The 15,693-nt window shown below is 33.4% G+C and overlaps 1 protein-coding gene across 2 annotated transcripts in view; it reads left to right on the forward strand.

The window, feature by feature from the left end:
- The window catches only part of ST7 (suppression of tumorigenicity 7), a 282,179-nt gene that overhangs the window by 34,854 nt on the left and 231,632 nt on the right, over positions 1-15,693 (forward strand). The window contains exon 1 of one of the 2 annotated variants that reach the window (XM_031938862.1): positions 14,470-14,699. The exons of the other annotated variant lie outside the window; for it this stretch is intronic. Coding sequence (XP_031794722.1) covers positions 14,687-14,699 — 13 coding nt within the window. The 5' untranslated portion in view covers positions 14,470-14,686. Of the gene's footprint in view, positions 1-14,469; positions 14,700-15,693 lie in introns of those variants that run through there. 2 annotated transcript variants of the gene reach the window in all.

Below are 15,693 nucleotides of genomic sequence, written 5' to 3' on the forward strand. Positions count from 1 at the left end.
TGAATCCCAGAAATGGAAGGGACCTAGTAGAGGCTATCTAGTCCAGCTGGCACCTTAAGAAAGGAAAGAAACTAACATTTATTAAGAGCCTACTATATACCAAATACTAAGCTAAACACTTACAAATATTATCTTATTTGATCCTCACAACAATCTTGGGAGTTAGGTAGTATTTTTCCCTCAGTTTTATAGTTGAGGAAACTGTAGCCGACCAAGGTTGGATTTGAACTCAGGTCTTCCAGAAGGCAGATCCAGCAGCCTCTCTTCTGCACAAGACTTTCTTTGCCTCTGAACAAGTCTCCTCTCTTCAACATACTGTCCAAATAGTCATGTAGCCCCAGTGCTTGAAGACCTCTAGTGAAAGGAAACCCACGAACTCCTGAGGAAGACTATTGTATGGCTTTGATTGTTAGGAAATTTTCTTCATGTTAAGCCCAAATCTGCTTTTGTAGAACTTTTATCCATTGACCTAAGCAGCTAGTTGAACTTCCTTTGATTAAGTTACCTACTTGAAGAATTACTCTTGATTCATATAGTAATAGACTATTCATAGTTATGGTCTAGTCATAGATTATGAAGGGAAACATTAGTCTCTTCACTTTATATGTGAGATACCTATTATCTAGAGAAGTCCATGACTTGCCTCAGATAATATAACTTGTGATTGGAAGAGCTAGATCTAGATTCCAGACATCTTCCCCCTTTACTACACTGCTTCATTCACTCATTCATTCATGCTTAATAATAACTTTTATCCTGAGCTGTCTCATTTTTGTTCCCTCATTCCTCTTTGTCCCATTCACTCTTTTCTTACCCTATTTCTAAGCTAGTTCTTTGTCTAATTTTCCTATTGAATTTTTCTCTCTTCTGTCAATATAAGTACTATTAAGTCATGTTACTTCTCTTATGAAAAAAAAAGTGTGAATATTTAATAAATTGGTTTGCCTCCAAGATGATGATGTATTAGCTAAGAGTATGGCAGTAAAACAGACAGCAGTGCATTTCAAAGGTGAGGATATTAGCTATTTTCCTGATTTAGTACCTTACGGACAACTAAGCCTGTTTTCATATTTACATATAGCACATTGCGCTTTTGAGGAAGTAGACTATCTCTGTATATTTGGAGGTGGTAAATATAAAGGATTATAGGATTTAAACTGTAAAATCAGAAGTGTCAAACACAACCTGTAAGGGCGTGACTGGCAAAACACTTAGATTAAAATGTAAGTGAAATGGAAAATGTAAATGGAAAAGTTTAATAAAACAAAATATAATAGAGAATGTTGTTGTGTTTTCTAATCCAGTATTGGGTCCACAGGCATCTGTTTCTGTTTGAATTTGACATTACTAATTTTGAGATAGAAGAGACCTTAGGGATTGCTTGGCATCACCTTCTCTTATCTCTCAAGAAATTCAGATCCAGAGAGATTGAATAACTTTCTAGAAGTCATAAGGGCTGCTTAGGCAGAGCTAGGAGTTGAATCCAGGACCTGTGACTCCAAATTCAGTGTTTTTTCCATATTATGAAATAAGCCAAAGGTTGCTTTAGTACATTTTGTAACATAGTTTATCTAATAGTAGCCTAAAATGACATTTATTGGGTATATTTTCACTTATCAATTGGAATGCTTTTTCTTTAAATGGTTTAGTGAGTATCAGCATTATCACTAGTTGCAGTATTTCAAGAGTAATAATATGTTTTATTTGGCTCATTGAAAGTTCTTTAAACCCGTGGAAACAGATTCCATGTTTATTTAATAATAATAATTATAACCCTTTAAGGTTTTCAATGTTAACTCATGTAAATGTATTTCATGCATTGAAAAATTCCATAGGAAGGAAAGTTACTGGTGCAGATATAAAATTTTTTGAAGGATAATTGTGTTAGTATATAATATAGACTCTAGAGGGCAGTCTTTTAAAGATAAATCAAATGGTTCTCAGTTTACTTACTCAAAAGTGGAATTTTAAGTGACCTAGCTATTGGAATTAAGATAAAGATTAAGATAGTTGCTTTATTCCAGTTAATCAAGAATAAAACAGTTTAAAGCATAAGGGAAAAATCATAAAGTACATTTAAATATGTTCTGTATAAAAATTTTTTTTCTAATTATCTAGAGCAGCAGAGGAAAAAAGATTTAAGCAAATCGTACTTACTAAGCATTCATCTGTATTTTACACTGTGTTCATCCCTGCAAATACAAAATATTATACAGATAATATTCAAAATGATAAGGCCCTACTCATCTAGAAGAGAAAATATTAATTAACTGATTAAATAATTAATGACTGTTAAGTGCAAGGCATTTGGGGGAATTGTTTTGTTCTTCCTTTAAAGATTGTAAACAGAGGGAAAGATCACCAGAGATACTCCCCTCCACCCTCACAGATTATAACCTGCTCCACAACTCTTCATCTTGTACATTTCCTCTTATTTTCATTGGAATATCCATTGCTGTAGATGGTGACATCTTGTTCTTTTAGGATCTTGGGGGGTATTCAGATTGTTTAGCTATTGTTATATGACTGGTCTAGTTATACATGACTTAAATTAAATTTTTTTATCATCATTTCTGAATTCCCCTTTTCCCTCCCCTATCCAATTCTCTATCCCTTATAATAAGGAACAATTTTTTTTTTTAAGATAGTTTATCAAAATCAACATTTCAGCCATGTACATATAATTAGGTCTGGACAAACAAGGGAAGGAAGTGCATTTTCTTAAATCTTCAGTGCCAAACTTATCATTTTAATTATTCTATCTCTATCTCTGTCTACTTCCCCCCTCCTTCTTCCTTTTCTTTACTCCTTCTCTACCTCCTCTTTCTCATATTCTTTCTTTTATTGCTCTAGGTATGTCTCAGTGAATTTGTAATTGATTAAATAATTAAAACCAAATTTTGGTGATTAACAGATAAGTGTCGCTTAGAACTCTGGAGATCTCTAGTGGAAACCATAGATCACTTGTACTTGCTTGTTTCACATTTTTATTGATGATTTAGATAAAGGTATAGATGATATCTTTATCAGATTTGTAAGTAATTTAAAGATTTAGTAAGGATTAAGATAGTTCTAAACTCATTTTATTGTATTATTTTGACACTTTCACGATCTTAATGAGTAATTAACTTTTTAAATAATAAAGAATCACATGCTTTTCATCTCCCATTTGTGTATTTCTTTATTAAACTGTCAGCTCCTTGGAATTATTTTTCTTTTTGTTTTTATTTGCTTAGTACAGTATCTAGCACATGTTTGTTGCCATACAGAGATTCTAAATGGCTAAGGTTACGTGGATGTTGTCCTTTATGTTCAAAGAGGAACAAAATAACACATTATTGTGCTGGACTTGATGTATAGTATGTCCATCTGTGACTGATCAGATCAACATGAGCTTGGAAGCTCTGCCACAGGCACAAGTAGTCCATATGAATATTTGAATATTTGAAGTAGGGATGTTTCTTTTGAGCTATTGCAGTTTTGCTTTGCTTAGAGAGCACCTTTTTGAAGTGTTCATACCATGCTGGGTATCTTCAGCTTCTCGTAATTGATTCTAGAGTTCTTTAGAGAGACCTTAGAGTGTCCATATATCACTTCTTCTTACCTATGTGTGAGCACCTGCCTTGTGTAAATTCTCACTAAAATAGTCGTTTAGGCAAAAGTATATTTGCCATTTGGACAAAGTGGCCAATCCATTGGAGTTGCTCTCTCTGTAGTAGAATTTGAATGCTTGATAGTTTAGCTCAAGAAAAGACCTCAGTGTCTGATAATTTATCTTATCAGATGATCTTCAAAATCTTCCTAATCCATTTCAAATGGAAGCATTTCAGTTGCCTGGAATAACATTAATGTACTAGAATAAAACTAGTACACTGTCCTGATTTCACAGGCATACAACAATGTGGTTATTAGCAATATAGCTCTGTAGACCTTCAGTTTGGTAGACAGCTTAATACTTCTTCTCTTCCACATTTTCCTTTGGTGTCTCCCAAATATTGAACTAGTTCTGGCTGTGCGTTTGTCAACCTTCTTGTTATTTATAGTCTAGGTAAATGAACTTATCCACAGTATTCAAAAATTTTCCATTTGCTGTAACCAATGATTCTATGAATTGATGCTGTATGGTGCAAAATTTTCGGTTTCTTAGATTTAATTGTCAGCCCAAAATTAGCACAGGTGACAGAGAATTGATCCTTTGTTGCATCTCAGCCTCAAAGGCTGCATTGAATGCAACATCATCTGTGAACAAAAAAGTTGCACACTAACTCATTCTCCTTTAGTTTTGATTTTTTACCTTTGTAAGTTAAATAATTTACTAGCAGTGTGAAACCTGACCTTGATGCTGTTTTCTTCCTCATTGAAGGCATCTGAGAACCTTGTTGAAAACATCATAAAAGCTTGGGAGCAAACACACAGCCCTGTTTTTGGCCCATAGCCTTCAGGGCTTTGGATTGTTACTGTCAGTCTAAAGCAGAATTTCAACTGCCTTCTTACTGAGCCAAGAATCCTGTATCTCTCTAAACTTCACTTACACTTTACTTTTGATGGAGTTAAATGCTACCTTCTTGGAGACAGTTGAACTTTCTTGCTGGTAAACCCTGTGGAGTTCTTGTTTTTTGTTGAGCAGCTTCTGAATTTTCCCATCATTTTTGTCAAGCCAATCTTGATGTTTGCAAATGTTTGTGGATTAGTAAATGCAGTGCTATATACAAATTTCTGAAAACTGTTCACTCTTTTTCTCCTCCACTGTTTCCAAACATGTGTTAGCTGAGTTTTTTCTCTTAAGTTAGCAACAAAACTATTCACACTTGAGAAGCATTCTCATTTGTGGACATTAAGTCTTCTGGTAATTGTCTTGTCTTGGACTGCTGCTTTTGTTGAATGTGAATTTTTATCTTGGAGAGTATAAGTCTGTGATTACTCTAGCACTCTGCAGCACACATCCCCTTCGTAGTTCTCATTTCCTATTTGTCTCTTGTCCTTATGGTAAATGCCAGTGTTTGCTGTGATTGTGCATTCACAAAATATCACTGCATTCAGGTCAGTGGAAAACAGATTTGATTCTGAGGTCTAGAGTCTTCACTAGTAAGCCACTGCTGCTGTTGTAGTTGCTGTTTCTGACTCATTCCTCCTAAGGAGTAAATGCTGATACCCTCTGTCTACTCTGGTATTGAAGCCACCCAGAATTACAAGCTTGTCCTCTTTTGGCACATTGATGATGAAGGGTTTCCAGGAATTCAAAAAGTTTTTTTTTTTTTTTAGGCCTCATCAGGTTACATACACATTAGCTAGGTGGCTCAGTGGATCTGTTGTGCTTAAATAAGGAAATTGTTGTTGTTCTTCAGTCATTTCAGTAGTGTCCAACTCTTTGTGACCTTGTTTGGAGTTTTCTTGGCAAAGATACTGAAGTGGTTTTCCATTTTCTTTTCTAGCTTATTTTACAAATCAGAAAACTGAGGCAAATAAAATAAAGTGACTTGCCTAGTTACTGTCTGAAGCTGTGTTTGAATTCAGATCTTCTTGACTCCAGGTCTGGCTCTGTATACTGCACTGCCTACTTGTCACTGGTGAATCAGGAAGACTTGAGTTCAAATGTGACCATATATGCATATTAAATGCATGACCCTGGACAAGTCACCTTTGCCTGCTTCAGTTTCCTCACATATAATATGGGTATAGTAATTACACTTACCTCCAAAAGTTAATGAATCAGATGATAGAATATTTGTAAAGTGCTTTAGTACATAATGAATGTGTAACAAAATGCTTGTTTCTACCTTCCTCCTTTCCTAAAGTTTTACTTCACTTCAAGTTTCTCAATGTTTCAGGTCAACATGTCATGAGTCTAAAAATTCTCTTAACATATGACTTTTGGTTTTATGAAGTAATAAAGAAGCAGTTGGAGATTTGTCAAGAGCAGAACCAGATTTATCTGTACCATATCTGGTACAGCTTTAGCTTGTACCATATCCAGTGAATATTTAAGAATTTATAGAAAGATTTTCAAGATACTGAACTTGACAGGGTTGATATACTCAAGTCTTGTTTAAGTTGGCCTCCCCAGTGTCATAGTGATGTGGGGCCTGAGCTGTGACATATGCATTTCTCCTTTTTTAATAGATTGATCAAGCAATTAATTTTTCAGTTAATTGCAAAATATTTCCCTCTTTAGGAGCCTTTCTTTGTTAAATGACATGGTAGAAATATACATAACACATCTATATGCCTTGCTTTGTAATCTTTAGCTTTAGATATTCCTTTTCCAGGAAAAGAACCCTATACTTGAAATTAATGAACTGCTAAGGTAGAATTTTATATCTAAGGAATTTATAGAAAGTAAAAGTAAAGCAAGTAGAAACACTGTAGTTCAGGTAGTGATGCTTTCAAAAACAATCAGATGTAGGTAAGTCAACAGTATTTGCCATGAATTCCAGTAAAGTAGATTATAATCAGCTATAAAAGAATGTTTCTGGGGTGGAATTTGTTTTTTTGTTTGGTTGTTTTTTTGTTTTTTTTTTTCTGGGGTGGAATTTGACTGGCAATTATAGTAACTGGAAATCACTTTTGGTCTAGCATGTGTTGCTGAAATTTAAAAAAAATAATGGAAAGCAGCTTGAATTAGAATTGCTATCTTATATTATTAAAAGAATTATTTTTTCTTCTTTCCAATGTTGTGCCTTTTTTTTTTTAACTTAGTAGAGTACAAAATATCTTCTAAATAATTGTCTTTGCAAAATGCAACAAAACTCTGGAAAACTTAAATGGCATCATGGTATATCAAATATTGTTCTATTATATTGTACTTATTGTTCTTGAGAAGATATATAGTTTTCTTGGAATATCAATTTTTATGGTCATTTATATATTTTTTTTTATTAACAAGCTTTGATAAGTTTCATTTTATATATTTTCATGTTAAAATGTTGAAGCGATCTGATTATACACAAGATTATAGGAACATAGATGTAGAGTTGGAAAGGATTTTGGAAGCTGCTAAATTGGCTTTCCCCCTCCAGCAGCCCCTTTCCTCCCCTCCCCCCTTCAAATAGAGAAATTACATGGTTTGCCGACGGTCTTATAGCTAAGGAGGTATTTGAGGCTAGATTTGAACAAGGGGCTTTCCTGACTCCCAGGTCCTACACTAGTCACTGTCATCTAGCCATAAATGTTGCCCTATTCCTCTTAAAAAATAAAATCTTTTCTGCATGTGATAATGAATGTTTAATGAAATTTTTGAATACTATTCTTTCAATCCATGTAACATTAGATTTTTGAACATTTGTAAAAAACAATATTCAACAAATTCTTGCCATGCATTTATATTATAAGGCATTGTGGTAGGCATGAGGGATACAAAGATGAAAAACTAGAAAATTCTTTAATTCTAGGACATTATATTCTACTTCTGGAAAAAATATATTTTGATTGCAACACAAATATACAAGATAGGGAGAGGAGAAAAAAGAAGCCAACGTTTGGACAAATACTGTGGCAGTGTTGAAAGAGAGTGAGAACTTTGTTTGGAAATGCTCATTTTAAGGAAACTTTAATACTTATAAATTTGTAGATAGATACAAAATTATTATAGTTATTACAAATCTCCATTTATTTTGTATTTAATGATGTTTTTTTTGAAGGCCTAGAAGATAGCTAAAAATGTATTTTGGTCTTACCTTATATGTCTCATTGTTCAGCCTAGATCTTTGCAATGACACTATTGACATACATATGTAGAAATAGGTAGTCATTAATCTGACTAATAAATTGTCATGTTGAAATAATTCAGGTTACAGTTATAATCCCAGATTCTCTTTGTGTAAATAAGAATGAAATGAAAATTGATATTTTTTAACATCAGTAAAGCTCCTTACTAATTTAGAAATATTATTCAGTCTTCATGCCTTTAAATCTAGAGTTCATTTTTATAATTTTTCTGTGATTATAGAAAAAAAACCTGGTTTTGTCCATTTAAGTCTTTTTCTTTATAAGAAAGGTTTAAAGCAGGCATATTTAAATGCTATATGTTAGTAATTTGTCTCACATTGTTATATTTGGCATTTACAACATAGTTTAATAACTGTTTTGAACTTTTCTTTTTTTGTTGTGAGGCAATTGGGGTTAAGTAACTTGCTCAGGGTCACACAGCTACGAATTATTAAGTAAAGTTTGAGGCTTAATTTTAACTTGGTTCCCGCTGACTTCAGGATTAGTGTTCTATCCACTGTGCCATCTATACTATTCGCTCTGTCTTGAACTTTTTAAACAGTTGATTGATAAGATGAATTTTGAATTTTTAGAAATTTCAGCTTTCTAGTTATTTCATACAATATGCAAATACATGATGGAAACATAAGAAAGTTCAAATTGAAGTTGCAATTCACCAGGTACACTCAAAACTGTGGTATCCACCCCCCCCAAAAAAAAAGGAAAAAAGGGAAAAAAAGAAGGCTTCAATTAGCTTGAAAACAGGTTTCAAAATCCTCAGTCTTCATAGAATGTTATGATCATTGTGTATGGTCCAAAGAGTTCTTGGGCCTTAACTTTTGTGTTCTTTGCATAAAAGAATGATGGTTTCAAGAACAATTCCTTTAGTTTAATCCAATAAGAATCCTATTTACTTTAAAAATCATTTTACTTTTCATTAATTGTATACTAGAACTGCAGAAAATTTTGTTGATTATTGAACTATTATTTGCTTTATAATAATGCATCTTTCATGTGTGAATTCACATTTATATTCACTGATGAATTGGTATATTCTGGGTTTAAGTGGATTCTCATGTTATCTTCGTTGAAAGAAGTATCTTAGTAGGGGCAGCTAGGTGGTGCAGTGGATAGAGCACCAGCCCTGAGTGAGGAGGACCTGAGTTCAAATGTGAACTCAGACACTTAATACTTATCTGTGTGACCCTGGGCAAGTCACTTGATCCCAGTTGCCTCAGAAAAAAAAAAAGCAAGTATCTTAGTATTATCTTTATGAGTTTGAAATCTGACTTAAAATAGTTTGTGCACTTAATAGGAATTAACTTGCAAAATGATTTTCATTCTTTTCATAAAGTACATCAGCTAGGAAAGAAAGTCAGTTGATGAAATGTGTCTTGTGAAGGGGGATTTTTTTTTTTATTATTATTTCAAAAGGTGGGTAGCATTCAGGTTATGGGAATTTAGCTTGTTTCGTGTTTTTAACTTCCTCTTCTATTTTTGACACTTGACTTTGCTTAAATGTATTGCTAAATGTTGCTACAATAGCAATATGTATAATACCTGGAAGTTCCCGGGCCTCTGTATTTTGTTCATTGTAATATTATCCTGTTATATCTATTCTTAATGTACACTTCAAAATAGTTGTTACCTCCTTTGTAAAAGCTGAGTATTAATGAACAGTATTTGAAAATCTATTTAACTGAGGTGAGGCCAATTTGTAGAAATTTAAAATACTAAGGCAATGAGGTATTTTTTTTTATTTAACATATTTTATTGATCTGAAAGACCTAGGATTTTACTGTTCATGATGTATACATCATTTCAATTTTTTTCTATCTTAGTAAAGAGTTTTTGTGAATTTCTTTGGCCAGAGGAAAAAAAAAAATCACCCGAGGGACAATATGTTTGATTCCTAAAATAAATTTTCATTGTGAATTATTAATATTATATAAATTTAAAGTGCAGTACTACTTTAATACCACATAGGAAAGGAAAGCTAATAAGCTATTGATCATAGGCTAATGAGCCTCACTAAAGAAAATATAATGATTAAAAAAAAAACAACTTGGGTTGTAATACTTAGTCTTTTATATCCTGACCTATTATGTTATTATTAACATGTTCTTATGAACATAAATTGTCTCTATTTCTCCTTTTCCAATAATTTAAAAATTCCATGAACATTTATGCTGTTAGGTTTTTATTTTAATGCTAAAGAATATTTACTGATAAAGCAACTTCAGTTTTTTCTACTGCCCTCTCCCTCTCCCCCCCCCCCCCATATCACATTTCCTCCACAGATGATGATAGATGATGGAAACAATGACTAAGATAGAACACTGCTTTTAAGTGAACCAACATACTTCATTCTCAGGCATCAATTTAAAAATAAATTCCATAGTGAATAGTACTTGATACATGTTATGTCTATGGCAAAGTCTAGAAAAATTTCTGCCTTCCTTCTCTAATACTGGCTTTTCCCTTTTTGCTTATAAAGAAATGAAAATGATCCTCTGCCTGGAACACATACATTGTTCTTTCTTTCCTCCAAAATAATAGAAGGTATTTCCCCTATTTACTCTTTCGGAGAGCATTGGTTGAACAGCCATTTGTCCTTTCTTCAGGGTCCTGTGTAATTTGATGAGACTTACTCTGCTTGCCTCTTGAGAACCAACACCCTACAGAACTTTGAAGACAGTTTTGGTAGGAAAGATCTAAATGTTCAGTTTTTAGAGCTGGGTAAACCTGGCTATAGAAAATGGCCTCGAGGGTAGTAGTCACAATAGTTCTATGTTTGATTTATGTTTGAGTTACCAAGACTAATGAAGTTAGATTTGCAAAATTGATGCAGTTAGTTTGAGATTTTCTTGGAGACAGGTATAGTTTGAAATGTAGTTTTTATATAATCTCTTCAAGTATTCTTTAATCTTTTATCTTGACCAAATAATGTTCATTATTCCTTTTGACATCAGTTATGTGCTAGGTCACTTCTCCTGAATTGTGTTCTGCCTTGGAGAAAGAAGGTCAGTTGTCCACTATATTGGCTGATGTAACTGCATTAAGTTTTGAGCACATTTCTCAGGTTGAATGTGGGATGACTTTTGGTGGATAAGGATCTTTTTATAAAAAGATTTCACAATCAGTTTTTCGAATATGTAGATGTGACAGTTAAGAGATTGCCATGAGAGAGAATGTCTTTGCTGTAAAAAAACTGTTATATTTTCACTTCTCCTTTAGTCTCCTTGGTTTTCAGGCCAGTGTATTGTGGACCCAGGGTAATCTGGACATTGCTGATTTTCTTCCTTAAGAAAGGGATCTTTCTGAATAGCCCATGTTTCTTGAATAATTGCACTTCGACATTTTTCATAAATGTTAGCTGTAGTCTGTCTTGTCTGTCTGTTAAGTTAGCACATCTTTTGTTAACCAGGTGAACTAATCACATTCCCAGGTCTGTGCTCTGTACCAAAATCTCTAGATTTTGGAGAACTTCTCTGCCTTAGAATTGAACTGGGCTTTCTCTATACCTTTTTGTTTTCTCCCGGTTGGTGAAAGAAAACTTGTGGTTTTGGTCCTAATCTTCTTCTTATAAGAAAATAATATAGTACAAAATCTTCTTCTGATAAAAATGTCTGTTTTGATGACTAGGTTTCCAGGATGTTGATATGCATGCACTCATCATTAGAGTTATCCAAACCTGCAAATTCTAATCTTTTCACACTTTAACTAGACATTTTACCTAGTTCAAATTAAAATCACCTTAATATTCTTGATTTTATATTCATCAAAATCAATTCTTTTGTTATTGTTTCAATGGAATTTATAAGTATTTTCTCATATAATGAAATCAGTCAATAATGATTGGGAATATTACACTTATTACTATAATGTCAACATGTAGCATATATATACTTTATATATATTCTCTTATTTGATGCTCTCTACAGCTCTTTGAGTTGCCATTATTATCCCCCTTTTATAGATCTGGGAAGTGAAGCTCAGACAGGTTTAAGACTTGGTCAGACTCCCACAGCTGGTGACAATCTAGTTAGGACTTGGACAACCCCATGTTTTCCTGATGCTAAATGGGAGACTGTCATGTTTTATCTTTGAGTCCAGATCAGAGGATAGTAAATTCAGGAGTGGAAGGGACTATGATGAAATCAATTCAATAGATAATTATGTATCTTTCCTCCTCCTCTCCTCCACCATCACCCCATCCCATTTCTCACTCTTCCTCAGCTTTTGAGGGCCTGATCATCTGAGCTGTTGATTCTGAATGAGATTCTTAGCTCTTCTTGATTGAGAAGTGGTCTGAAATAGTGGAAAGAGCCTAGTCAGTCCGGGCAGTTTTGAAAACAGCATATTAAATTTTTGGATTCTTAAAAAGGAAAGCAAGCTAGGAGTACAGACTTCATGTAAAATCCCTTTTCCTATTCTTCTTTATATTCAGAAATACTCATCTCGGTTTTAAGTTCAGAAGAAAACAAATAACCAGACCTCTAACAAAGTACAACATATGTGCTTGTATTAGGAAGAGCACAAGCCTGGAATTTGGAGAACCCTGAGTTTGCATAAGAGTTGGGGTTTTGAAAAGCTGTGTGATCTAGGATGAGTCACTTCATTTCTGACTCTTAGCTTAAAGAAAAAAAATTGGTTTTAAATGTGAAATAAATATCTAAATGTGAGCCCTTATGATTTTATAAGGGACTAGTAAATGTAAAAAGGTAGGGCTGTGTAATGGGCTGAAGCTGAGTGGTTGCACTGAGGTCCCAAGCACTTGAGGCTAATCAGCAATTGGACAATACTCTATTAATATATACTTGGAGAAAGAATGGCCAAGCCTACTCTTTGTGCATGTTTGATGTGTTATATAGGAGATTGTGAGGATTTGGTGGGCAGAGTGTGAGAGCCAGAGGCACTGCTGGCCAGATTCTTGTTGCCACTACTCTCACTTCCTATCTCCATTCCCCTTCACCTCTGTAAAGAATAAAGATCAAGCATTTTTCCCTTATTCTGACTCCGGCTGATTTTAATATACTCTGGGTGCTAAACGCTGTTATCACAGGGATGGGTGAGGGGCTCTTTCTTTAGAGGGCAGGGAGGAATGTGTGTGTACGCTATGGGGAGATAGGACATCACTGAGCATATATATGTTTGTGTGCATGTATCATTTTGCAAATAGCTCTAGGCCAGAGCCAGTGTTATATTGGCCTCAAGGGGAAGCTGGACTAAAATTAGGAAATTAAACAACAACAACGACGACGAATAAAACTCAATAAGAAAATCATGCTTTTGAAAGACAACCAGGGAATCAAGTCCTTACAGTCTATTCTGAAGAGACACAAAAAGTTAGCCAAAGATGATATATTTAAATGAGAATTGTGCTCACTAGGACTTGACGAACAGATACCAATCTTCAGTATTGAACAAAGATGTTGAAGGGGAGAAGAAGAGGTATTATGGTAGAGAAAAAAAAGAGGGTCTTCTTAAAAAATTTATTCTGTAATATTTTTTGAGAAAAATTTAAATCCATGCTCACTTTGAGGATTGTGAAGGATATATTTAGCATTTCATATGCCATAACAGCAATTAGTTGTGTGCAAATGAAATAAACTGATTATTTGGCATTATTAACAAACCATTTAAAAGCAATGACAGAATAAGAATTTTAACTACTTAGACATCTTGATTCGGGGGGGGGGGGGAATATATATCTACTTATAGCTTAAGGAAATCTCAGTCTCTGTATGAAATTAAGATAAGGTAGACTGATGCCACAGGAAGTGAGATAGAGCTTTTAAGCAACAATGACAAATGAAGTTGATGAGAATTAACAGTTTTTGACTCTTAATTCTTAGCCAAAGGGGGAGTATTGCAATGTGATCTGCCTATGGCATGAGTGTGTGACAGGATGAAATACTGTTTTACCATCCATTTTATTTTAAAAATTACTATTTTTATCTATGAAATGATAGCATTGTTAGCAGATCTTGTGGATTTTATATAGATACACATTTATATGTACATATATACACATTCCCAATGGATATTTTAATGAACATTATAAACTGTATATTATAGCATTGTTTATACTCCAATTAGTTTATAAAATAATAAAGTATTTTATTTAGCAAAAAAGGAAGAACTTTAAAATATACAAGCAATAATCCTTTCCTTTCTCCCTTTCCATATTGTAGCTGTGACCTTCTTACTGATGTTTGATAGAAATAAAAATAGGAACCCATCCAGCTAGTCATTTGGCTTTCCAAAAATAAGTTCATCACATTCAAACAAAGAAATGAAGACTGACTGCTGACTATGACATACCAATCAATTTGTGTTCCATCTCTAGGCATTTTCTGTGCAGCTTCATTATGGATTCCCTATGGGTTACACTAACACTCAGAAATGACTGGTTATGAAGGAAAAAATGACCCATTGGATTGTAAATGTAAGATTTAATAGTAGCAAACATATACACCTAACATTAGATAGATTGTTTTTCATGTAAGTGGAGGTTATGAATATTCATTTTTGGAACACTTGTTTTCAAATGAAAATTATGCTTTATTTCTAGAGGATCGGAAGATACTTCCTTTAGATTATTCTGTACTATTGAAGAAGTCTATCTACCTTGTGAGAAATATATTTTTCACTTGGAAAAACTTAATATATTTTTTAGTTCTTAATATTACTTTTTAAAGTGACTTTTTCATTATAATTTTATTATAAGTCTTTTTTTTTAATCTGAAATATAAAGAGGGGCTAGAAAAAAATACCCTGAAAAGATACTAGTAATGCCTCTTTAACTTAAAGATAGCAGTAGAGTGCATGTGTTTAGCATCACATGTCAGGAAACTTTCCCTAAAGCAGCTTGGCGGTCTAGTGGCTCAGTGTGACTGTTACATTTCTTGCCTGATTGAGTTGATAAGACTTTTTTTGAAAAAGTAGTTGGTTTCCTGGCCCTGCTTATGGTTGCATTATGGAATATTCAGGTAAAATTAACATTTAATGTATTGCTTTCATGATTTATTTAAAATATTTCTATAGAGCAAAGATCATTTTAGTTGGGTTGGTTTTGTTTCTATTTTTAAATTTGTGAATGAGTTTGTTCTCAGGTGGTTAACAGAGAATTTGCTCCAGAAAGCTAGGACTGGCACTTAAGGGAATTTCTCCCGAGGATCGTTTTAGGTTTTATATCTTTTACTTATGAGTTTTCAGTTCTGGGTCACATTTGAATAGGTTTATAAAATGAGAGTTCTTCTAATTTTGTTATACATTTTGTCTGGATTAAAAAAAAAAGGAAATTACAAATATTTAAGTTTGTGATAAGGGTTAAAAATTCAGTGAAGAACTTCATATTTTGGGTTGTTTTATGCTTTAGGAAGCATCTTTGCAGTTAAAAAGTATATTGAATTGAAAATTGAAATTTTATTTTGTATATGATAAATTGACTAATTTCCTAATGACTACATAATGCTGTGAGATGTGCAGACTTGGTTTTAGCAGTCCCAAATTGAACTGTCAGAAGTATTATTACCATGTAGTCATTCTGCATTTAATTTTTGACTGTGTTAAGCAAATTTATTAATATTGTTGCTTGGCTAATTCATGCACTAAGTGTCTATAGAAGCAGTTTAAGAATAATTGCATGGTTGCCTTAACCAAGGTTATATAGCATGTGCAATTACCTTTTAGTGACTAAATGGAAGATTCTCTGGTCAGGATGAGGCCTGAAAATAAAGAAATAGGGTATGATTTAGGTTTCTATAGGGCAGTATAATGGACACCTATTTAGTATTGAATTCTGGTAGGAATATAATTTTCTTGTTCATTTCAATGTGACTGTCCTTTAGTAGTTGTGGTGATAAGAGTCCTTTTATAATAGAATACTTGGAATGAAATGGGTTTACTCATATATATCAGGAGAGAGTTGACCAGTTGGAAAATTTTCATTGTTCATTCAATAACTTCAGAAACTTTAAAAAT

This window comes from Sarcophilus harrisii, chromosome 5 (genome assembly GCF_902635505.1).
Source record: "Sarcophilus harrisii chromosome 5, mSarHar1.11, whole genome shotgun sequence".
In the NCBI taxonomy this organism is placed as follows: Eukaryota; Metazoa; Chordata; class Mammalia; order Dasyuromorphia; family Dasyuridae; genus Sarcophilus; species Sarcophilus harrisii.